At 48.7% G+C, this 22,965-nt stretch overlaps 3 protein-coding genes across 3 annotated transcripts; 2 read left to right on the plus strand and 1 right to left on the minus strand.

Annotated features, from left to right (window-relative positions):
- Window positions 1-6,301: 6,301 nt before the first annotated feature.
- Window positions 6,302-7,943, minus strand: DCLRE1B (DNA cross-link repair 1B). Its single transcript, XM_040536284.1, is given in 8 exon segments — window positions 6,302-6,824; window positions 6,826-6,963; window positions 6,965-7,164; window positions 7,239-7,418; window positions 7,482-7,568; window positions 7,571-7,631; window positions 7,710-7,819; window positions 7,822-7,943. Coding segments are annotated over 8 exon segments (1,197 nt in total). The 5' UTR covers window positions 7,898-7,943; the 3' UTR covers window positions 6,302-6,479.
- Window positions 7,944-7,990: 47 nt separating this feature from the next.
- On the plus strand, window positions 7,991-16,344 carry AP4B1 (adaptor related protein complex 4 subunit beta 1). The gene is given in 11 exon segments (XM_040536283.1): window positions 7,991-8,176; window positions 8,271-8,495; window positions 8,604-8,734; window positions 9,014-9,060; window positions 9,062-9,162; window positions 9,800-10,296; window positions 11,030-11,113; window positions 12,084-12,187; window positions 12,405-12,612; window positions 13,485-13,769; window positions 14,037-16,344. Coding segments are annotated over 11 exon segments (2,223 nt in total). The 5' UTR covers window positions 7,991-8,063; the 3' UTR covers window positions 14,465-16,344.
- A 629-nt stretch (window positions 16,345-16,973) lies between these two features.
- Window positions 16,974-21,190, plus strand: BCL2L15 (BCL2 like 15). Its single transcript, XM_040536285.1, has 4 exons — window positions 16,974-17,234; window positions 19,302-19,444; window positions 20,269-20,484; window positions 21,010-21,190. Exons 1-4 carry the CDS (start codon window positions 17,129-17,131, stop codon window positions 21,025-21,027), a joined length of 483 nt encoding a protein of 160 aa, XP_040392219.1. The 5' UTR covers window positions 16,974-17,128; the 3' UTR covers window positions 21,028-21,190.
- The last annotated feature ends 1,775 nt before the right edge of the window (window positions 21,191-22,965 follow it).

Raw genomic sequence — 22,965 nt, forward strand, 5'->3', positions numbered from 1 at the left:
CCGCCGCCGCCAGGCTCCGCCGCGCCCTCACGGCCCGGCCGGGCTCCCCCCGCCCCGCGCCGCCGCCGCCGCCCGGGCCCGAGCGCCCCCCGCGGCCCCGCTGCGCTCCCGCCGCTCCGGGCCCCTCGGCCGCCCGCGCCAGACTGAGGCAGCCGAGCCCCGAGCGGCCGGGCAGGCCGAGCGCCGAGCCCGAGCACGTGACCGCGCGCGCCGCCGCCGTGGCGCGTGCGAGGCGGAAGGGGCGGCCCCCCTCCCGCCGGGGCGGAAGCGGCGGGGCCCGGCCCGGGGCGAGGCTGAGGGGCTGCGGCCGGCGGGCGGCCCGCGGAGGCGCAACGGGGGGGGGGGCCGGGCCGGGCCGGCCGCGCTGGAAGCGGGGAGGGGCTGCTCGCGGAGCCGAAACGAGGAGTGGCGTTGTTTTCATTCGGCCTCCTCTGGAGCCGATCGCGGCGACGTTTCTCGGTCTTCTCGCGGAAATCGCGAGCGTTCCTCGCTACCGTTTACAAACGCTCGTACCGCGATCTCAACTGTCAACCACATCGTCTTTATTCTCCCACGAACAGCAACGCAACGCGCAGGAACTCGCACCTCGGGGAGCGTAAAGCATCGGGGCTGCCCGTCTGCATCGGGATGGAGATCGGGGGGGGGGGGGGGGGGAAGAACGCGCAATGGAAATCACGAGACCTCACCATACACCGCTTAACTTGTCTTGGTACAGGCAGAGATGGGGACTACGGTGAAAGGTGGAGAGAGACTGTGTGCCGGTCCAGCCAAAGCCCCCGGCTGTCGTCACCTCGGGCTCCCTGGGGGAATGGAGAGCCCGGTCCTGCAACTGGGACATTGTTTGAGTGGGTCGATGAGACCCAAGGCTGAAGCAGTGATGCCAAGTTCGCAAAAATATGCCTATGGGCCCCCAAATGTTTAGTTAACGCAGCACATTATGTAACAGCTTCACTGAGGATGTGACAGGTCTCGGTCCCCAGACAAAAAGACCGGAGTTCTAACACTAAGCACAGACTGCATTAACTGGGGATGGTCTCGTGTTCATCTTTAAAACGTACCAAGTAATATCTGCTACACATAAAAACATAAGAACAACTACTACTCCACTGATCCCTCTGAAACGCAGCCCCTGTTGGCCCCCCGAGACCTCTGAAAGCAACATAAGCCTAGTACCCAGGAAGGAAAGCACGCCTGGGGACCTCTGCAGCACCATCTCCATCCCTCCGGCACGAGGACTGGACTCTGTGCAGAGCCATACCTGTCCTCCTAACAGCCACATCTCCAGCCGCCTCCAGCTAAGGCCTCTGCTCAGCAGCAGTGCTACACCTAACATGGGTGGGAGAATTCATGCAGTCACACGCTAAAATTCAAACCTAGGAATGCACGCAGACAGAGCCTTCATCTGTGTGTTTATTATTACCCAAGTGTATTTCTACGTGATCCTTGGGGCCACTGCCAGATCCACTGGGGAAGGGAAGTCTGGGGTCTCCAAGCGGGCTCTCTGCCTTGCAGAAACAGAAGTGTAACCCTTTTCCAAGAGACAGCGCTGGGCAACTCTAACTGCAGCCGGGGGTTGGGGCAGTATATAACACTGCGATGAGCAGAGATGAGCAGCTGCCCAGCAGGGAACTGCGAACGGGACAGCACTGCTCCTTTTGTAAATTGTACAAGTAATGTGTGTGTTCACACACTAGAGTCAAGAAATAAAACTTTCCGTTTTCTTTCCCTAACAAAAGGCTACTCAGAAGCTCACCGCTCTGCTATCTGATGAAGGTATGTCTCTCTCCTTTGTGAAGGACTGCATTTCTCTCAGCCTTATTTTCTTCAAACTTACAATAAACTCCAAAGCAGGAAAGTATAGAACACACTTGGGTAAGGGCTTGGCTTGAAGCCCTTTGAAATCTAAGGGAGCCTTACATGATTTGTGCCCTGGACTCACAGTGAAACTCATCCCTTGAGAGAAGGGGGGAAACTTACCTCTCCAGGCTCTCTCTCCTCCTCCCCATGTAATTTTGCAGCTCTTGTCTGTTGGTGGGGTGAGGAGCGTAGCTCTGCACGGGGCCTGATCCCTACACTTCCACCTCTTACTGGCACTGAAGCCTGGAAAGCAAGCATAGGATCAGCTCCACACGGTACTCCATGCCGCATGTCTGTCATGAGTGGAGCACACATCCAAAGTTAAAATAACGTCCTTATCTTCCCAGACACCTGCTCACAAAGTCTCCAGCTCCCCAAGTCTGGGCCAACAGGCTCGCAGTCAAGTAATGTTTGTCCCAAACAAGTTGCTGCATACCCATGACTGCTTGTGCTGAGGCAGGCACTTGGCCAAGTGCAATGTGACAGTTGGGAAACTAGTAACTTCAGCAAAGAGCAAAATTTTAGCAGAAGAAATTGTGAATGCACATAAAATATCCAGGTGCAGACAGCAGCTCATATAAGGGACCTCACACGATCAGAATGACTTTGCCTTTTCTACATGTTCTATTATTCTTTCAGAAGGGTCCAAAAAAGAATGTAAAGCCAGAGATTTTAGGCTTCAAGTTAACTTGGCATGAGTCCAACACTACAATATACCGCATAAGAAATTAAGTAAGCTCTGAATTAGTTTTCTTGGTGAAAATCTCCCTGTTACACGATTTTTATCTAGAAAAATAGCAATGAGAACCTGTGCTGCAAAAATGCAAAGTCCACAGCATAGAAGTTGTCCTAAGTGTTTTAGCCTTGTACTGTGGGAAGCAGAGTTAGAAACACTACTGAGAAGAGTGCTTTAGGGTGCTCCCTACAAGCCTGCATTATATGCTTGTTTGCTGTGGAACACAAAGTACGTTCTACCTGTGTCGCTTAGCAGCAACCTAAACTGAAAGGGTCCATTTCCTTCTCTCCATAGCATAGGGAGGGTACACCTTCAGGGTTCTTACTCGGTTACAGAAAAGTCAACCAAACAAACAGTTTCATAGTATAGCAATTGGAATTCCACAGGCAACTCTGTGGAAGGAGCTCGGCAGGGCAGCCCTGCTCCCAGAACCATAAGCCTGCCCTGCCCTCATGACACACCAGTGTTTGATCACAGCTTGTTAAAACAGTTTTGAAAACTTGCCAAAGGGAACTCAGCCCTGTTCCTAGCTCCTCTGTAGGCTCTGTAAAGCCTTGGGTGAGTTGTTTCATCCCACTGGGGTTTGGTTCTCAACTGTGGGACAGAGATAAACAGCTCAAGCACGTTCTGTGCATATAGATTTGGGAGGGCTTTGGTCTGAACACTATTTTTGTTTTCCTGCAGGGATGACTGTAGCACACAGCCCTAGATATGCCATAGCCAAGCTAATACTTGGCTACAGCTTCTCCTTGTCACTGCTGTGAGCAAAACACACCTACGGTAGCAGTGTTGGCATAGTTCTGTGAAGCTGAGCTGGAAGCAGCATGACAGATGCTCCGGCTCTTGGCTGCACTAACACTTCCCATGTGAGCTAGGTTGCTGGTAGGAGGAGAGGAAAATTTTGGAAGCAAGCATGAAAGACAACAAAACCTAGAGGAGGACAGCTAGATACTACCAGACTTCAGGGGAAGCTAAATGATTCTCGGAAACCTTAGACCTCAGCAATGCTAGTACCAGTCTTTCCCACTAGGCCGTGTTTGGTTTTCCAGGATTTAAGATAATACACACAAAAAAAGTATTTCAACACCTAAGATTAAAGGGAGGAAACACGTCTGGCACCCTAAAATGCCTCATGCATTTTAAACACTGTGCATCTCCAACATGCTGACTGTTGGTAAAGTCTCTCCTGCTTCTACTGCCTTTTAAATCTGCAGAGACTTTAGTACTTTGGTTCTATACAAGTTGGATAATTTCTTTCCAAAGTGGCAGCAGTTACCATTTACGCTCTAGTAACAGAAACCAGCATTTCTTCAGTAGTTTTAACTAAGTGCTCAGACAGGGGGAGCAGATCCCCAGCCTCTGAAGTCTTCGCAATTTTCACTTGTGTGTTCTAATGACCAGTTGCCTCTGCAAAGAATTAACATTGACAACTCCATTTTGCTCAGAGGTTCACCTGGAGGTTGTCTACTCCATTTAGGGTTGATAAAAAGAGGAAAGGCTGGATGCCACATAACACAAGCGGCAAAATGCATGAGATCTCAGAGGTCATTTGCAACATACCTAAATGGAGCAGTGACTCAGAACACAAGCATTCATTCTGGAGCAATGGAGAAGCTACATGCTGAGAGCGGGATGTGGAATATGGGAGTGCAGGCAGCGTTTCCCTCACCTGCCTGTCAAGCGAGTTACTTACATTTCAACAGCATGAAAGTACAGCCTGTGTCTCCAAGGCAGCCAGCAACAGCAACAACTGCAAACATAAGGCAATTATTTCCCTGTCAGTCTCAGATGTTACAAAAGATGCAGGTGCCTCCACTCGTGCTGACCTGACGGGGCTCTGCAGTTTAATTTTGACTGGCAAATAATCCACAGAGAGGCCTCCAAGAAACAGGAAACACAGACCACAAGAAGAAGTTTGAGCTGCCCTGGCTACCACTTTTGAAGTGTATTTCTATGGTAAAATGCAGAACGCTGCTCCATCATTTCCAATATCCCATTTGCAGCTGGCAGGCAGAGTCAACAGGCAGTCCCACTGAAAGGCGCTGCTTATATTATAGTGATCATGTTACAGTGCCTGGGAAGGCACAGGGTTAGGAGTTAGGACTCATGTTTGCCCAAGTAGCTTTTGCAAACATACCCACTTCGGCAGTCATCATGATTACTGTTCATGACAGCCTTGTTTTTAAACAGGTGTGGCTGCTGCATCTCTCTACATCTTTGCCTTTCACAAGCCCTAGCCTTCTTAAAGAGCAAACTTTTTTTTTTTAAATCTGATTTGATTCAGGAAATCCAACCCATCTAGCTGACTGGCCTTGGGAAGACCTCACAGGACACTACATTCAGAAGAGGTTCTGATCCTGATGAAAGCATTTCAAACATTGTGTTGAAAATAATGAGACGGTTAGGAAAAGCTGAATAACAAATCAGTTTGTTACTCCCAGAAAAGTACGTAGTGACCATTTCCACTTCCACTGTTGCTGTCACTACCCCACAGCGAGCCAATTTGTAATCGTTGCTAGTGCAGTTCTGCAAGGATAACCACAGTGTCTTCAGACTACACAGAGGGTACCCACTGCCTAGTCACATTAGTGACGCTTCCTGACTGCACCAGCCAGGCTGTGGCTCCCTGCAGTTGACCTGGAGTGGTGAAGTGCCTGGCCTCTAAGCTAACAGAGCCAATTTTGCTGTTCAGCCACAGTATTCCTTCCAAACAATGCTGCTAGGACTTAATGTTTTACACCAGTAAACAGATGTTTAATTATCTTCCATCACATTGCCTGCTAAGAACAAGAGGTGGATGGGGAAAGCAACGGGTCTAACAGAATGCTAACAGTTACCAGAAGCGCTATGCTGTCAAGAGGAAGAATTCAGGCTTGCAGGCTCGAGTGCAGAGGCTGTAGAGAATACAGCAATCCATTCCAGAATGTCCAGAGCACAGGAATTCACACAAGTCCTATTTTTGCCAGCCAGTGACCTGAAAAAGCTATTTACAGTTAATATGAAAGTGGTGCTTTCAGGAGAGCAGAACCGCAACCCAGCTGCAGTTGGCAGGATGCAAAAGCAGTGCTGTCTGGAGCTATTACAGCGATTAACAGACTTTAAGGCACTTAATTTTCTACATTTTCTTTAAGCACCAATTTTTAAACTTAATTTTCTACATTTCTTAAAAGCACCAATTTGTAAACGTACCCTAACAAATAATATTTGTAATGCACCTTGAAGTGAACTGCTCACTGTCAATGAGGCATTACAGGTTAGGTAGAAAGAGGAATCTCCAGGGCTGTTAGGATTGCCCCCCTTCTTGCTTCTCTCATCACACACAAAACCATTACATTACTTAAAGTGCCGGCAGCTCACGCCCTCTGCTGCTCAACTTGTATCAACCTGGCAAAATCTTTTGCACAACGGGTAAACCACCGCATAAAGCTGGTAAAAGGCACAATGCAGTGGGACCGTGCTGCCCGTATATAGCATGGGTACCCACAGATGTAAACAAAGACATAAAAATAAATAAACAAAATAAAACATCTACAAACTACTTCTAGTTTTCTTTCTCCTCTAATAAAGGCAAAGACAGTAAAGCGCCATAGCTGAGTCCCTCGCCTCCTGATGGGAAACTTGAACTCAAAGAATGGGATGCAGTATTAAGTTAGAACCCACCGCTATCAGCTGCATTTGCCCTGGCAGCACCATGCAATGTTTCAGGATGCTTCTCCCCTCCTAATGAAATCTTCTACCCACCTTGTCAAATTTCTGTGAGGAATTCTGCTGTAGATATTTAAAGGATGAGTAGTATGACTCCGCAACCCACTTGGACGTGCTCATCAGAAACAGGCGACTGTCTAACAGCGCCAGCTGCTTATTGCTACTCCTGACTGTTCTCCACTCAGTTCTTCCTTCCCTTTTCCTTGGACGCGTGACAACCAGTACAACCTTCTTTGGAGCAGAAAGCTGACATCACAGAAGTTCTGCTGAGGAACCTAATGCCCCTAGCCATCAGACTCCTCAGTATATTTTCTGGGGACTCATAGACAACTCCTTGGGACACAGAGTGGTCTCTTGAAAAGAGCTTGCTGGCACACAGTCCTCTGTGTCTTTGTTTGCTTTGCTGCTGCAAAGACTCTTGCACAGGCTTTGGGGTTCTGAGGTCAGGAAGTGCCTGGTGGTCAGAACTTAGGTATTTCTGAAAGTAAATCTGGCACATGTTGTCCCTTATAATTGGGATGATTGAGGCAGGGTCTCAACCACTTCACGAACTCGCACAACTCTGAAAAGGATGAGTGATCTGAGTATGGGATGGGGTAGATGTTGGGGTGGGTGACCTTCACGGGCCTGCCAGTGGGGACGATAGCAATAGTAGGATGCATGTGTGTTCCAGCTGACGAGGGTATCCCAGCGGATCTCAGCGACGTCCACCGCACGGATCCAGCCGGCCCCCTCCTCAGCGGTGAACACGTCGGGCAGCTCCAGCAGCCGCATCTGCTCCAGGCGCGAGGGGCTCACCACCACCCAGGTGCCGAACTCCACCGCCAGGTCCACCAGCAGTGCCTCCTTCCCCAGGCTGTACACACCTGCGAGGGAAACCGTGAGCCGCGTGCCAGGGCCGCGGGGGAGGCGCGCGGCCGGGGTACGAGGCGGCACTCACCGACGACGACGTGGTGGGACGGGTGCGCGCGGATGAGGCGGGCGGCCTGGCGCGTGGCGCAGCGCCGCGAGGGCAGGGGCTGGCGCAGGCGGCAGTGCGTGTTGTCCAGGTAGAGGCGGTCGATGCGGCGGCCCCTCAGCGCCGGCTCGTGCTGCATGGCGCCGGCGTAGCGGAAGTCCCCTGCGGGAGCGGGGTGTGAGGGCGCGGCGGGGCGCGGCGAGGCCGCGGGGGCCCGCCCCGTACCTGTGTAGAGGATCGTGCCGAAGGTGCCCTCGAAGAGGAACATGACGGAGCCGGGGCAGTGGTTGGAGTCCAGCAGCGTCACCCGTCACCCTCCTCGCCCAGCGCGTGGCTCTGCCCCACCTCCAGCGGCCGGATCCAGCACGTCGGCACCTGCGGGCGGTCAGAGCCGTGACGGGGCCGCGCCGTGACGGGGCCGCGCCCTGACGGGGCCGGTGCCCGCGCACCTACCTGCAGGCGGTGGTGCAGCAGGCGGGCGGTGAGCGGCGAGCAGTACAGCGGCCGGCTCCAGGTGCTGGAGAGCCCCACCGTGTGGTCCGCGTGCATGTGCGACAGGAAGACAGCCGGGCGCCGCCCGCCCGCCGCACGCTCCAGAAGTCCACGGCGATGGGCGTGCCGGGGATCACCGTGCCGTTCATGGCGCCGGCCGGGCCTCGCCGCCCGCCGCTTCCCGCCGAACGCGGGGGGCGGCGCCGCGCAGGCGCGGGCGGGGCGGGGGCGGCGCGTGCGCGGCGGCGGCGCCGCCGGGGAGGGGCGGCGGGGGGCGGCTCCGCCCTGCCGGTCGCGGCCAGTCCCGGCCCGGCCATGCCGTACCTGGGCGGTGAGGAGGCGCTGCGCGACCTGCGCCGGGCCCTGGGCAACCCGCACGTGCAGGCGGACCCGCTGCGGTACCGCGCCGCCGTCCTGCGCGTCATCCGGTGCGGGGCGGCGGGGGGGCGGCGGCGGCGGCGGGCGAGGGGCACCGGCGGGGGAGCGGCCGGCGGGTGACGGCCGGCGCTGTCCCCGCCGCAGGCTCATGACGCAGGGCGCGGACGTGTCGGGGCTGTTCGCGGAGATGGTGAAGGCCGGAGCGGCGGCCGACGTGGTGCAGAAGAAGCTGGTGCACCTCTACGTGCGCGCCCACGCGCCGCGCCTGCCGCGCCTGGCGCTGCTGGCCGTCAACACGCTGCGCCGGGACTGCGCCGACCCCAGCCCCGCCGTGCGCGGCCTCGCGCTGCGCAGCCTCTGCAGCCTCAGGTGCGCGCTCCCGCGGCCGGCGCCCACGTCCCCGCCGCCCCCCCCCCCCCCGGCCTCGGCGGGCCCGGCCCCCCCTCCCCCCCATCCCTGAGCGTCCCCTTCCCGCAGGGTGCCCGGCGCGCAGGAGTACGTGCGGCAGCCGCTGCTGAGCGGGCTGCGCGACCCGGCCTCCTACGTGAGGCGAGCGGCCGTGCTGGGCTGCGCCAAGGTGCACGAGCTCCAGGGCGACTCCGAAGTGGGTGAGTGGGGCGCGGGGGCGCGCGGCTGCGGGCCTGGGGAGGGGGGAGGGGACGGGCGGCACCGCGGCATCCCCCTGCCTCTGCGCCCCCCCCCCCCCCCCCCCCCCCCCCGGGCCGTCGGTGAGGAGCAGCGCCCGGGTCGGGCCGCTGCAGAGCCGCAGTGCTCGCCGACCGGTTCTCCCAGCTCAAGCCTCGTATTTGCGGTAAAGACCCGTAGGCAGCGGTGAAACGGCGGCGGCGTGCCGGCAGAGCTCGGTACGGGAGCCTTTGGTTTTGCAGACGGCGCCTTGGTGAACGAGCTGTACAGCTTGCTGCGCGATCAGGACCCCCATCGTAGTGGTGAACTGTCTGAGGGCTTTGGAAGAGATCTTGAAGAAAGAGGGAGGAGTCGTTATCAACAAACCCATCGCCCATCACCTCCTCAACAGGTTCGTTTTCGTCAGTGTTAGAGGTTGTGCACGCTGGTGGAGCGGGTGTCCCAGGGCTCCTGCCAAAACCTGGAGAGAAGAGTCAAGACAGAGGTGCCTGTCCTGAAAAGAAACTTTGTGCTAAGGTCTTCAGAGAAATCTTAGATGCCCTGCTTTTCCAGGGAGTCTTTGCTTCTGGTTTGTTTGGAATTGCAAGCTAATGTGATTGTTTTATCTTTTTTAATCATGATAGCATACACAATGTATTTGTGACATGGGTGTTCTAGTATATCTTTTCCAATGAACTGAAAGGTATCTGATCCATTAGATATCTATTACTTGAAGAAATTATTTTTTTTTTTTTTTTTTGCAAATAATTCTACATGATACAGCAAAAGCAAGGTAGTTGCTGTGTCCAGGGATCTTTGTTTCTCTGGCTTAGAGCACAAGCAAAAGTGCACAATCGATACAAATTTAAGCCTACATCTGTGAATTGGTCAATCGTCTTGAGGTAAAATTGTGGTATCTACTTCTGAAATACAACATTTGATTTAGAATGGAGCCTGTAAGCAACTGAAAGGCTACGGCCACTACTCTGCACAGCACGGATCTTCGTGCACTTCTTGACTCCTGCAAACTGTGTTCATTTTCTTGGCAGGATGGCCGATCTAGATCAGTGGGGGCAAAGTGAGGTGCTCGCCTTCCTGCTGCGTTACAGACCCCGCGCTGAGGAGGAGCTTTTCGACATTCTAAATTTACTAGATGGATATCTTAAAAGCAGCAGCCCCAGCGTCGTGATGGCAGCCACCAAGCTTTTCCTGGTCCTGGCCAGGGAGTACCCACATGTGCAGGCAGATGTTTTGGTGAGAGTGAAGGGACCGCTGCTGTCTGCCTGCACTTCGGAGAGCAGGGAGCTCTGCTTCACTGCGCTGTGTCACGTGCGCCAGATCCTCGGTAGCCTTCCTGGTCATTTTAGCAGCCACTACAAGAAGTTCTTCTGCTCATATTCAGAACCACACTACATCAAATGCCAGAAGATGGAAGTGTTGTGCGAGCTGGTGAATGATGAAAACGTGCTACAAGTGCTGGAGGAGCTGAAAGGCTATTGCACTGATATATCTGAAGAGCTCGCCCAGGGGGCGATCTCTGCTATAGGTAAGAGCTCTGCCTTGCCTCAGAAGCAGCTGCAGCCCTAGATCTTTAAAGTGCGCCTTTCTCTGCTGACGTATATCCAGGCAAATGCCGAATAACTAACCTGTGCTGAAGCCCTAAGTAAATCACCCTTCCCAGGAGTGTTTCATGGGCGTTTCTAAACCACGATGATGTTGATTCTCTTAGAAGTCCTGGTATTGAACTGTTTCTGACTGAATATAATGTCTTTGAGTCTTTTTCAAATGTCTGTTCTCTTATGAGATGCTCTAAAGAAATGAACTCTGGACTGAATTAAATCATTTCATCCCATTAATGAGTCTTAATGTTGAGTCTTATTGAAACTGTAGAGCTGCTATAATACCTGCTTGTTTGAGTTGTGTTGGAGGCAGAGTTAAGGTGATTTGGGGCAGTTTAGTTTTGGTTTTGCAAGCTTTAAAATACGTAAGTTTTATGGCGTTCCTCAGGAGAAAGCCTGGGATGCTAAAATGCTTTTCTCGTGTTACGTTTAAGAAAAGTTCAGACTTCTTCTGTGGTAAAAGGAACCTTTTTCTTCAAAAAAGGAATGTATCCCTTATGTTGGGTATATGTGCTCATCTTACTACACTTCTGGAAAGTGTTGTCAAAATAGAAGAGGGATTAGTTCTTTCAGATGAGATTGTGATGAATAGTTGGGCTCATGTTTCCTATTTCACTCTGATTTAAAGGTTGCCTTTTATGTTCTTTGGTGTCTCTGCAGGCAATATTGCTAGGACATACACTGAACAGTGTGTGGGGATTCTGACAGAGCTCTTGGGGTTTCAGCAGGAGCATATCACCTCAGGTAAACATCTGCAGGTTTTTTTACATGGCTTATGCTTTCAAGAAATGGCCTTGTTGGGGCTTGTGATTCCAAAAATTGAGGCTTTAGAAGGCATGTGGCATTTAATTTAATTGGGATCTTCAGGTGGAAGTCTCCCTGGTGGGGTGGGAGTATGTAGTTTTCACTTCCTTGGGAAATGGTTATGGCTGTATTGATGGTCTGATAAGATACGGAGGCTCCCTTCTGTCTGCCATCTGTTGACTCCAAGGAGTGAGGGACTCAGCAGAGGTACGTTAGTGGCTATTTGTGAAGACCTAGCTGGTTAATAGTTCTAATCTTGAATTCTTTCTAACGGGGACCTTTGGCCTGTGTCTTTTAAACTTTTGTGATTTCTCTTCAGCTGTCTGATTCAACTTTACCAAGACTTCTGTCTTTTTCTTCTGCTGCCCTCAAATCTAACTTCATATCTGTGCTATTTCTGCCCCCCCTTTTTTTAATGCTCTTGCTTCCAGCTTTCAAAGTTGCGTGCCTGCAGTCATCTGTTGAATTAGGTCTTAGTAGTTGCTGTAGTTCGTACGTGTGCAACAGAGCATTTAGAATATTGACCTAAAGTTCATGAAACATGTTTTGAATTGGTGTTAGTTTCAATTTGTTATTCTAACATCGTATGTCTGAGACATCATGAGTCAGTCTCTTTTTAAAGCCCAGGGAATGTCCAGAAGAGAGATTACTTTGCAGGAGCCAGAGGAACAATCTGAAGTTTCAGTGCTTTATTTTAGACTTTGTGTAACTTTGCACTGACAAGAGCAATGTCATGGGACTTTGAAGAAGGGTGTCTCAAAACATAGTCCTGAGCAATGCACCGACCTCTTTAGCTAAGACTTTGCAGTCTTTTGACTGTTTTATACATTTTCTATTTATTTAACTTTATTTATTTTGCCTAATGGTTTTATAATTCTTGGGGAATGCTGAAAATTTTGTTTCATTGCAGCGGTAGTTCAGGCTTTTCGGGACCTGGTTTGGCTGTGTCCCCAGTGCACGGATGCAGTGTGTCAGGCGCTGCCTAGCTGTGAGGACACCATCCAGGACAGTGAGGTAAGGTGGCTTTATGCCTTGGGCTAGCAGCTGTTGAGGATGGGTGGAGTCTAACTCCTTGACTTTCCTGTGGCTTATGATTGGCATTACGAAGATCAGAAAGCTTCAAAAGATTCGTGCTTTTGTGTCACTTGATTCCATGTCACCACTGACTTTCTGGTAAACAGAGCATTGCTGTCCTGGTAAGCATAATACGTGCTTTCTGTCGTTCCTTCAGGGCAAGCAAGCACTGATCTGGCTCCTGGGAGCACACGGTGACAAAGTACCCAACGCCCCCTATGTTTTAGAGGACTTTGTGGAGAACGTGAAATCAGAGGTGTTTCCAGCAGTAAAGATGGAGCTTCTAACAGCACTGGTGCGACTTTTCCTATCTCGTCCTGCTGAATGTCAGGACATGCTAGGGAGACTGCTCTATCATTGCATAGGTGGGTTTCCATTTTCAGCATTCTGTTTCATTACAGTGGTAGTACAGGCTTTTTAGGACCTGGTTTTGCTGTGTCCTCAGAGCATGGATGCAGTGATGGCATCCTAGCTGTGAGGAGACTACTGAGGATGGCAAGGTGTTGTGGTTTAGCCCGGCTGGCAGTCAAACACCACACAGCCGTTCGCTCACCCTCCCCCCTCCCTCTCCGGGATGGGGGAGAGAAACGGGAAAGTGAAGTCTGTGAGTTGAGATAAAGACAGTTTATTAAGACAGGGAAAAGAATAACAACAATAATAATAATAATAAGTATTAATAGTAATAATGTGTACGAAATAAGTGATGCACAATGCAATTGCTCACCACCCGTTGACCGATGCCCAGCCTATCCCCGAGCAGCCGGCCCCCCCCCTCCACCCCGGCTAGCCACCCCTATATATTGTTCAGCATGACGTCAGATGGTATGGAATACCCCTTTGGCCAGTTTGGGTCAGCTGTCCTGGGTCTGTCCCCTCCCAGCTCCTGCTGCATCCCTAGCCTGCTCGCTAGCAGGACAGAGAGAGGCTGAAAAGTCCTTGGCTTGGTGTAAGCACTGCTCTACAACAATTAAAACATCAGCATGTTATCAGCGCTCTTCTCATTCTAATCCAAAACATAGCACCCTGCCAGCTACTAGGAGGAAAATTAACTCTGTCCTAACTGAAACCAGGACACAAGGTAAGGTGGCTTTATGCATGAGGCTGCTACGCATTCCTGGTTGGTGAGTGTAACAGCTTTCCGCTCTGTCCCTGGGAATCGGTTTTTAGTAATTAAGGGTTACTTTGGAGAAATCTAAATGCTAGAATTCTCCTAAAACTATGTTCCTCAAATTCCCAGAGGAGGAGAAGGATATGGCAGTACGAGACCGTGGATTGTTCTACTATCGCCTCTTACAGTCCGGTGTGGAAGAAGTGAAGCGGGTCCTATGCAGCCCTAAGTCTGACCCCTCCTTGGGGCTCCTGGAAGACCAAACTGAACAACCTGTGAATACATGGGCTTCTGAGTTTAATAGTCTTGTACCTGTTTATGGCAGAGCCCATTGGGCGCTTGTCACTGCTCAACAGCCAGTGGAATCCTGTTACGCTTTTTCTCCTTGTACCGACTCTGGGAACAGAGGCACAGGTAACCAGCCTCACCCACGTCTGGGTTTCAATTTCCTCATACATGGATTTCTTGTGAAAAATATCACAGTGCTTTGAGAGTGCTGTTTAGTATTCTGAGTATCTCGTACAGTGTCTGGCTGATCACAACCTCATTAGCCTAGGGAGATGCTGCAGAAGGTGCCATAATTCCAACCTTCTTCATCTGATGGCCTCCTGAAAGGTTCTGTGGGAAACTGGAAGTAGCACAATATATGCTGCATCTAACATGTTTGTGGTTTCATTTCAGAGTCACTGATTTCTGAAGGGAATAAAGAAGTCCTCAAGGTTCATCCTGATACAGGCAACCTGACCTTAATTCCTGATGTTTACCTGACTGCAGAACAGTTTGAGAAGACCTGGCTGAGCCTGGACATTAGCTGCCAACACTCTGTGCCCTGGGGCAGAACTGTTCATCCAGATACCATACAGACTGCTTTTCATGTCGTCCACATCCATACTATTGCTATGAGCAAAGCTGGTGTCCAGCCATGGAAAGCTTATTTCAGTGCTCAGGATGACACTGGTTGCCTCTTCCTAACAGAGCTATTGCTTGAGACAGAAGATTCGGAGATGCAGGTTTCGGTGAAGCAGAGTGAGGCAAAGCCTGAGGCGCTGCAAGCGTTCATGTCCGTTTTCAGGACTGCCATGGGAGCAGTTGCTGGGCTGAGATCCTGATTCATCTCTGTTCCCAGTGGGATGCTTGCTCAGGGCACAGGCAGAGTTTACTTCTCTGGCTTCAATTTGCTGTTCCTAATGCTCGTTCTGTACTTTTAAACTGTAGGAGTGTTATCAGCCTTTCCCTGGAGCAGTGTTAGGCACAGAAACCACATGCGGTATGAGGGTAGCTATGGTACAAACTACTGAGGCTGGTGAATGGGGTGAGGTAAATGATGTCTTCCCCCTGGGCTGGGGAAAAGACAAGATCATGTATTTGTTAGCCTGCTAGTTCTGATGTGAGTCACAGAAATGCTGGCACCTGTGGTGATTGTCACAAGACGCTAATGTGACTGATGGAACCAGAAGTGAGCAAAATTCAGGGCAGCGTTTTGGAGTTTTTTTCAAGAGAATTGTAACTAATTAAAAAACAGCTCTGAGACTCCAGGACTCTGCTGCTTATTGTGTATAGAGAGGCATAATGCGATGAAGGGAGAAGTACCCAGTTCTGTGTTCTCTTTGTATATAATACAGTTTTCTGTCTGATAGATTTCAATAGTAGGCTTCACTTAAAAGTGAATGGAGCTCTGCTTTGTATGGGTGCATGGGGTATATCATGTTTACTTTTTCGAGAGAAGTGTGTTTTCTATTTGAAGTGGGTTATTCTAATCATCAATCACCCCCAGAAAAGTCTTTTCTCAGCTCCCTGTGGCAAGGGCTTCTTTAAGACAATGCAGGGGTGAGCAAGATACATAAAATGTATATGTGTGAGTTAACGCAGATCGAGTTTTATACCTGGCATCACTTTGACAACCTCAGTCAGCTGTCAGTCCTCACACCAGTAATTGAAGAATTGCTGTTTAGATGATTAATCTGTATGGAATATCATTTTTTGATTATATTGTGACTTAATTTTTCTACTTTTTGCTGCTGTCATTTGCAGAATTGTTTGTATTTCAACCTTATTTTGATTTGTAGTTGTGACTTACTTCTGTTAGTTTCCTGTTGGGCAACTGTCATTTCCAGGTACTGATCACAGTCTTGTACAGGCTTATACTTCCAGACTGGACTGTATTTCTGTATTCCCCATCCCCCCTTTTTTTTTTCCCCTTTTTGTGCCAAAATGTCTACTACCCCAGCTTTTTAATGTATGAGACTTTTTCTTTGTTTTTTATATACATACTTTCTGTGTTTCTTACAATTTAAGGAAAGCAAAATAAATGATCCCTGGCTATCTCAGGGCCTGGCTTTCTCTTTCCACCAAATCTGTCCTTCTTTCTCTTTGCTTTATTTTCTGTTTGCTTAGCTTATTAAGTGTTCTCTGAGAAGAAAGTATCACTCACTGTAGCTGGGCCACTTTAATTAGCTAATGTGTTTTTTGCCAAGAATATTGTTACATAAACTAAACTCACCCATTTTTTTATTTATACAGAAGAGTAATCAGAAATTACTATGACAGCAGTCCCTCTGCTCTACTGAAAGTTGCATAGGGTTGGGCTTTGCATGGTGTCATGAAAAGTCTCCTTGTCACAGCCATGAAAATCCTCTCTGGCAGCGAAACCGTTGCTCTTCCCACTTCAGTAGCTTTCAGCCAGGACATGGAGAGAAACAGGAAGCGTTGCTCCAACTCTGCTCTGTGCAGAAGTCCATCAAGTGTTTTATACAATGGCAAAACCCTAGAGAGGGCTCCCTGGTTTAAGATTAAAGTACACTGGTTACTGTAAGTGCAAGGTGTGGCTTTGTTAATCTTATTCTGTAAAATATCTTACAGTTTTTAATGACTGTATTGTAACTGTAATCGTGATATGCCTTTCACACACTTCACAGAAACACTGCTGTCCCTGTTAAACAACAGGTTTTAGATTTTATTTTTGATTTTCTAAATAAAAACATTAATCATTCTTGACTGCTTTCTGATGTACTTATTTGCTGGTCTCTTGGCTGAAGTCTGTAGGATGGATTCAGCCCGATAGTTACAGTGGATCCTGAGATAAGTGCACTCTGTCCTGCCTTTGTTTCACACAGGATTTGTACCTCAGCTTCCCTTGAAGCAAAGCTTTCAAGATTCTTTATCTTTAAAGATTAAATGTGCAATAAGTTATTTCAGTCTTGTACGACAAGTTACTCTAACAGGTGGGCCATCTAGGGGTGAATTCAAATGTAGTTAAGAAGTTGACTGTAGCAGGGCTCCTACTACCAGTTCCTATAAGCACAGGAATACAACATGCACATGGGGAGGTGCGTTGCAGGACTCATATTACACAGTTTTCAGGAAAAAAAACGATAGCTTGTTGGCAAACTGTCCTTTACTGACCAGTAGCTAGTCTGAATCTAGTTGGTCTGGGACAGGGACTTCCAGTTTCCAGCCTTTTGTCCAGGTACCTTTCCTGAAGAATGAGCAGGTGAGGAGCAGTGTTTGGCTTCTTGTAGTTCTTTATTTCAGTTAATCTTCAAGCTAATGGCTTATTTTGAAACTAAACCACACCCATAGTTTGAATGATCACAGTTAAGAGAGCAAATATCTGCATGCTGTGCTGTTCTGGGGAGGAGTCTTCCCAGAAGGAAGGGCCTGTGCAGTTACGGGGAAAAGGAAGTTAAAATTCAGAGACACCTGGGGAGAGGAGCAGCTACAGAGGTATCTGGTCCTGCCTTCAACTTCATTCAGATAGTTGGGAGAAAACTGCAATGACAACATTTGAGGAACAGACAGAACATGTTGTGAACGCCTTATACTACGATCTCTTATGTGGAGATGAAATTGATAATCGATGTCTGCAGACAGATTCAGGAGGTAAGACCTAAAGTTTGGTGGGAAATGGGAGAAAAATCTTGTCTGTTTCCTGAAGATGTTAGAGAAGTGTTGTGACTGAACATTTAAAGGAAGGAGGTTGTAACTTGGCATTGGTTGTTGGGCTTTTTAAAATACAGACCTGTGATGACCTCCGAGTTAGCTCTGTTCTGGGGGAAGAGTTAGGGTGGGGTGGGGTTGTCTGAACCCCATGAAGGCCAAAGCTGCAGCCTGATTTATTGGGCCAAGGAAGTTTGAGGCGGGGGGGGGGTCCTGTTAGGGAATGACCACGCTTCTCCCAGGTGATGGTGAGCACGGGGGCGGGCAGGGCAGGCACTGCCCACGGCTGGGCCCCACAGCTCCCTGCAGCCCGGTGAGCTCGCTGCCTGCTGGAGCTCCCACGGGGAAGGACAGAAAGTTACACCCGGCTAGCCTCGCAACTTCCTTTTGGAGGAGCGTGTAGGCAGCAGTCCCTCTGCTCTACTGAAAGTTGCAGAGAGTTGGGCTTTGCATGGTGTCATGAAAAGTCTCCTTGTCACAGCCATGAAAATCCTCTCTGGCAGCGAAACCGTTGCTCTTCCCGCTTCAGTAGCTTTCAGCCAGGACATGGAGAGAAACAGGAAGCGTTGCTCCAACTCTGCTCTGTGCAGAAGTCCATCGAGTGTTTTATACAATGGCAAAACCCTAGAGAGGGCTCCCTGGTTTAAGATTAAAGTACACTGGTTACTGTAAGTGCAAGGTGTGGCTTTGTTAATCTTATTCTGTAAAATATCTTACAGTTTTTAATGACTGTATTGTAACTGTAATCGTGATATGCCTTTCACACACTTCACGGAAACACTGCCGTCCCTGTTAAACAACAGGTTTTAGATGGAAGCTCTATGTCTGTTGTCTTGCCCAAAAAGTCTCCAGTCGGCCTGTTGCTAGTTTCTCTCTCCTGGATCAGGTGCTTTCACATCCCTGAGCGCCGTGAGATGCCCACCGAGGGCCTGCAGCTCTGGCCAGTCGGACAGAGCCGTGGGGCAGCAGCAGCCGTGCCAGAGGCTGTGGGCAGAGGAGGGAGGGAAGAAGGCGGCTGGGTCAGGAAGCAACGCTGAAGATAAAGTTGCTCACTACTCTATTTTGAAAGATCCTGCTTTCAGTTCCTTATGGTCTTGTCAAACTTGGAAATATTTTTGCTGAAATTTTCAGTGATGGGTAGCTCCTTCTGGCTGAATATTCAGACATATTAAAAAATAGACTTTTTTTTTCTCAGTATTTTTAAGGAAGAATGCTTTAACTGAGGAAAAAAACCCACCAAGCGTAACCCCCCTATAAGTTGTTTAGCTGAGACATTCTAATGGTTTTTATATAAAATTTTGAAATTTGTGAAGTGTGTCTTCCATTCCTTTGAAAATCTTCCCAAGTTTGGATCACTATGTGACTTTGAAATGTTGCAACTTGCACTTGCTCAGAAGAGACCTTGAGTTTGATATCTAAATTCTCCAATGCCTCTCCATACACAATGATCTGCAGCCTACCAATGCTGGGGGAATATAAGCAGGACTTTGCCAGCTGATCGATGGGAGTGTGTCCCTGGAATCAAAGGAAGGAGAGATGAGGTGTTCCCCAAGCCCTCTTCTTCTTGCTTGCTTTTGGAAGCGCAGGAGGAAGGAGCTGCCTGAAACCTGGAAAGGCAAAAGAGAGGCCCTGGGGATGTCTTTGCAGCAAAACTTGGGCGTGAAGCATCTATGGTGAGAGGAGAGACCTGGACAAATTGATGGTATGGAGCTGCCTGTGGAACCTTAATTTGATCACTCTAAATCTATGAATACTTGAATGACTGTACAGTATTTCCTAAGGACGTTGGTTTTAGATATCCTAATGTGTTTTGTCACAGGTCTACTCTGCATTATTGTCCCAAGTGCTTGAGACACTAACTACCTTAGCTCTCTTTTAAAGTAGCTTTGTGAATGTAGTATGCATTAAATATGCTTGGTTGTAAGCTTATATTCTCCCTTTTTCTCTGCCTTTTAATCATATATTATGCCATAATCCCTTACCCTACTCTCTCTCTGCTCATTGTTTTAGGGCCTGTGCCGTTTGCAGGAGAACCTCCAAGTGATTTTGACCCAGTTATTATTGCCAGTCGTCTGCGACAGATCGGGGACCAGTGCAACATGGATTTTGAAAGGGTTTCCTCAGAGGTTCTTGCTGAAGTACTCACAGGGAAGGTAAAGGATACCTTGTCCTGCCTGGCCCTGGGCCTGCTCTTTGTCTGTAGGGCAACCTGGGGGTCCTTTTGTGTTGGAGAATAGCAAAAGCCTGGGGAGAAGACCAATTTATGCTGTAGGAGTCAGAGATGTCTGAGGGAAAGGGACATGATAGCCAGCAGCCTGCCTCTGCTCATTTCTGTCTAACTGGCAGTATATTAGCCACCAGAACAAAAGCTAAGCAAATGACTGTAGGACCCGCTCAGTCCTTTGCCTTTTTCCAGGTGGGTGATTTCTCACAACTTTTCTCCTTGTCTCTTCCAAGGGAGCTGCTTTTTATCACCTGAGTAGCCCTGGCTCTGCCTGGGCTGATCTGTCATTGCAGTAGATAATCTGCAGTCTGGCACTGGTGGGGGGCAAATACTGTGTGCAGGAGGAAGGCTGTGATGGGAGAAGACCAGGTGCTCCAGGTGGTCTGGCTTGAGCTTGCCCTGAAGTCTTAGATCTCATGCCAGTATGGTTTTGGTGCAAATGCTGCATGTAGTTCTAGCTTAAGGTTTGTTGCAGCTCTGGCTACAGCTGTCCTCCCCAGTCCTTCAAACATGCTTCCTGATGCTGTAGTTTGCACAAGCCACAGTAAAGACAGAAGTAAAGGAGAGCCCTGTCTTGAACGTCCTATGCTGTATGGATATCACCAGGGAGTTGTGGGGCCCACCTGCTTTAGTCATGGGTAGAAGAAAAAAAAATGCAGGAATTCAACTGAATGTTGGATGTTGAGCCAAGACTCACTTATCCTGTGATCATTTAAAAAGGAAAAGCTCAGACTGCCCTCTTGATGCTTGCAGATGGAGAAGTTTGGGGCTGCTGTGGATTCTCTCAGCAGAAGTTGGAGTGACCAGAACCCTGAGATGGTCTATGAGAGAGCTTTTCTCTCTGTTTCTGTGAAACTGATGATGTATATTCTTAAGAAAGTCCCATCTGTGTTCCATCCCAGTCAACTCATAACAGTGATTAATGGAAATGCTCAAGTGAAAAACTACATTGAGGCCTCTGGAGGATGGGTAAGCACACGAAGTTCGTTGTGATGTTTGTCTGAGCGTTTCTGACTCTGTCCCTTTGTTTCTCTCAGCTTTCCCATGTGGTGTTCTGCCTGGCACCTATCTTGGCTGGTCACTGACATGCAGCCACCCAGTGTCCCCTCCTTGACCCGTGCATCAGCCAACTCCTCTTGTAGCTGTCAAAACGCAGCTTTGCTAAATACCTTGGTGAAGACTCACTGAAGTCAGTATCAAAATTCCCAACTGCTCCTCTGTATCAGGATTTAATTCCTTATCTCAGTGCCTTGGGAAGTATTAAGGATTAGTCGAACAAAAAGCACTTTCCTGCTGACATAGCTCTATGGACACCACCTGGTACGTTTTCTCTGTGGAACAGTGAAATCAGTCCAGAAGAGGGTCACAGTGGAAGACACAAAGCCTGTCTTGCTGTCCCACATGTTTCCCTTCCTGCCAGCTCCTTTGAACTTACCTTGAATTCTTTCTCTAAAATACATACACATGGGTTGTTTTCTGTTTGTTTGTTTTCAGGAGAACTTGGACGACTGAGAGGAAGTGTTATACTACTTTCCAAAAAGTTTGGATTTCATTGATTTAAGTGGGACAATTGCTTTCATATTTATTCAGATTGCCAGAAGAATCATACAAATAAGAACTGTGTAAAAGATATTCTATATCGCTACAACTAAAAAAACAATAAATATTATTTTTCTTCTTGCATCTCTTAAACGTGTCCATAAAAGTGGGCTTCACTCATATTCAAAGGTTAAAGGCTTAATGCTGCAGTACTAATTTCAGACTCATCAGGTAATATTTGCTTTAAAACGTTTCCATTAGTTATCCTAAACAGATCTGTGTTTTTTGGATCACCTGTCTCAGGTGATTCCAAGGTTTCTTTTGCAAAATTAATATTTGACGTTATTTTAACAATGAGGGTTCTTCCAGGGTCCTTTGCCTTTTGACAGTTGGACACAGAAATCTTGTAGCTATTTACTGATTATAACTAAACTTGGTACAGATAATCTGAAGTCTTTCTACAAAATGTCAGATATTGAAAAGATCAAGGTTGTGATACCCATATTTTTTTTGAGCTGGTTGTTTTCAATTTATTTTTATTTCATTTAGTTTTCCCCACCTATGCAAGTAGAGAAAATGGATGGCTTCAGAGAAGTTTGTATCTACTTCCCACTTCAAAATCACTTCCAATTTGCCCTGTAGGGTTTTTTTTTAGAGTACCTGTAAGTATTGCTGACAATAAGTGAGGCGAATTAGGATGGCATAGTTAACCGGACTTTTATAGTCTTCTGGTACCAGAGGTGGGGAACTCTGGCTGGAAGAGTAGACCTGAGGCCTGTTGATAGGTTTTCTTTGTTCAGGAACTGTTGTGCAAGTTCAGGAGAATAAAACGTGCAAGCCATATTCATGTGCTCAGCATGTCTAAAGTATTCCTTCAGAATATTTTGCTGTTAATGTGGAAAGCAGAATAAGTTATAAACATGAAGGGGAACTGTGGATTTTGCACGTCGTTCTGGGGCTCTTCTAGTTACACCTGTGCTGAGCTTGAAACCTTCCCCCTGGCTACTTGTCAGAGCCCCATGTGCTCGAGCACTCTGCTGACAGTTGCTCCTGATGTCCTCCTCTGCACACGCAGCACCGTCTTGCTGGAAATCATGCTTGAAAGCTGGGAACGCTTTCTTTTTTGGGGGGGCACAATCCTAAATGAGTGTTGCACGTTGTAATTTAGCAGTTTCCCAGGTACCATTTTGCATCTTGTGCTGTGAAGCACCATTGCATTTCTGAACACGCTGGGGCTCCTTGCGTTGGAGTTGCTGGCGGTGCTGGAGCTGGGCTGCCACTACGTCCTGTGCAGAGACAGGAGCAGCGCCTCCACCTCTCCAGGCTGGAGCCAGCTGCTCTTTTTAAGTAACTTTCCTCTTACTTCGTTGCCTGTTTCTGTATCTATTTTTCCTCAATAGGGAGAGAAATACTCAATCTAATTAGTCGGTATCCAATGCTTGTTCTTCCTGTGAAAGGGGCACAAACCTCAGCACTGGACTCTGAACCATCATAAGGAATGCTTTTCATCAAGTGTGCCAAAGTTAAGTGATGGGGGCACCTGAAGCAGGTTTTCCATCTGAATCTGTCCATTTTGCTTCCTGGTTCCTGATCTCTTTGCTCTGCGTACCTGACAGTTATTGTCTGAATCCAGGTGACAAGAGGGAATGGTGTAAGCATGTTCCAGCGCCGTTTGGCTTCATGGAGCAAGCAAGCAGTGTTTCACTTCTGGCTGCTAATGCAAAAGGACCAGAAAGAATGAATTTGACGCTATTTTTCTTACGCCGAATTTAGGCAGTTCTACGAAGTCTGATGTTTTGCTCACACAGCTGTAAAGCAGCTTTATTTAAAGATCTTGTAAAAATGAATAGATGATCCTGGATTGATATTCTGCAGCTGAGCCGATCCCAGGAAAGCAGGCTACAGTGTGGG

Source organism: Cygnus olor, chromosome 24, assembly GCF_009769625.2.
Source record: "Cygnus olor isolate bCygOlo1 chromosome 24, bCygOlo1.pri.v2, whole genome shotgun sequence".
In the NCBI taxonomy this organism is placed as follows: domain Eukaryota; kingdom Metazoa; phylum Chordata; class Aves; order Anseriformes; family Anatidae; genus Cygnus; species Cygnus olor.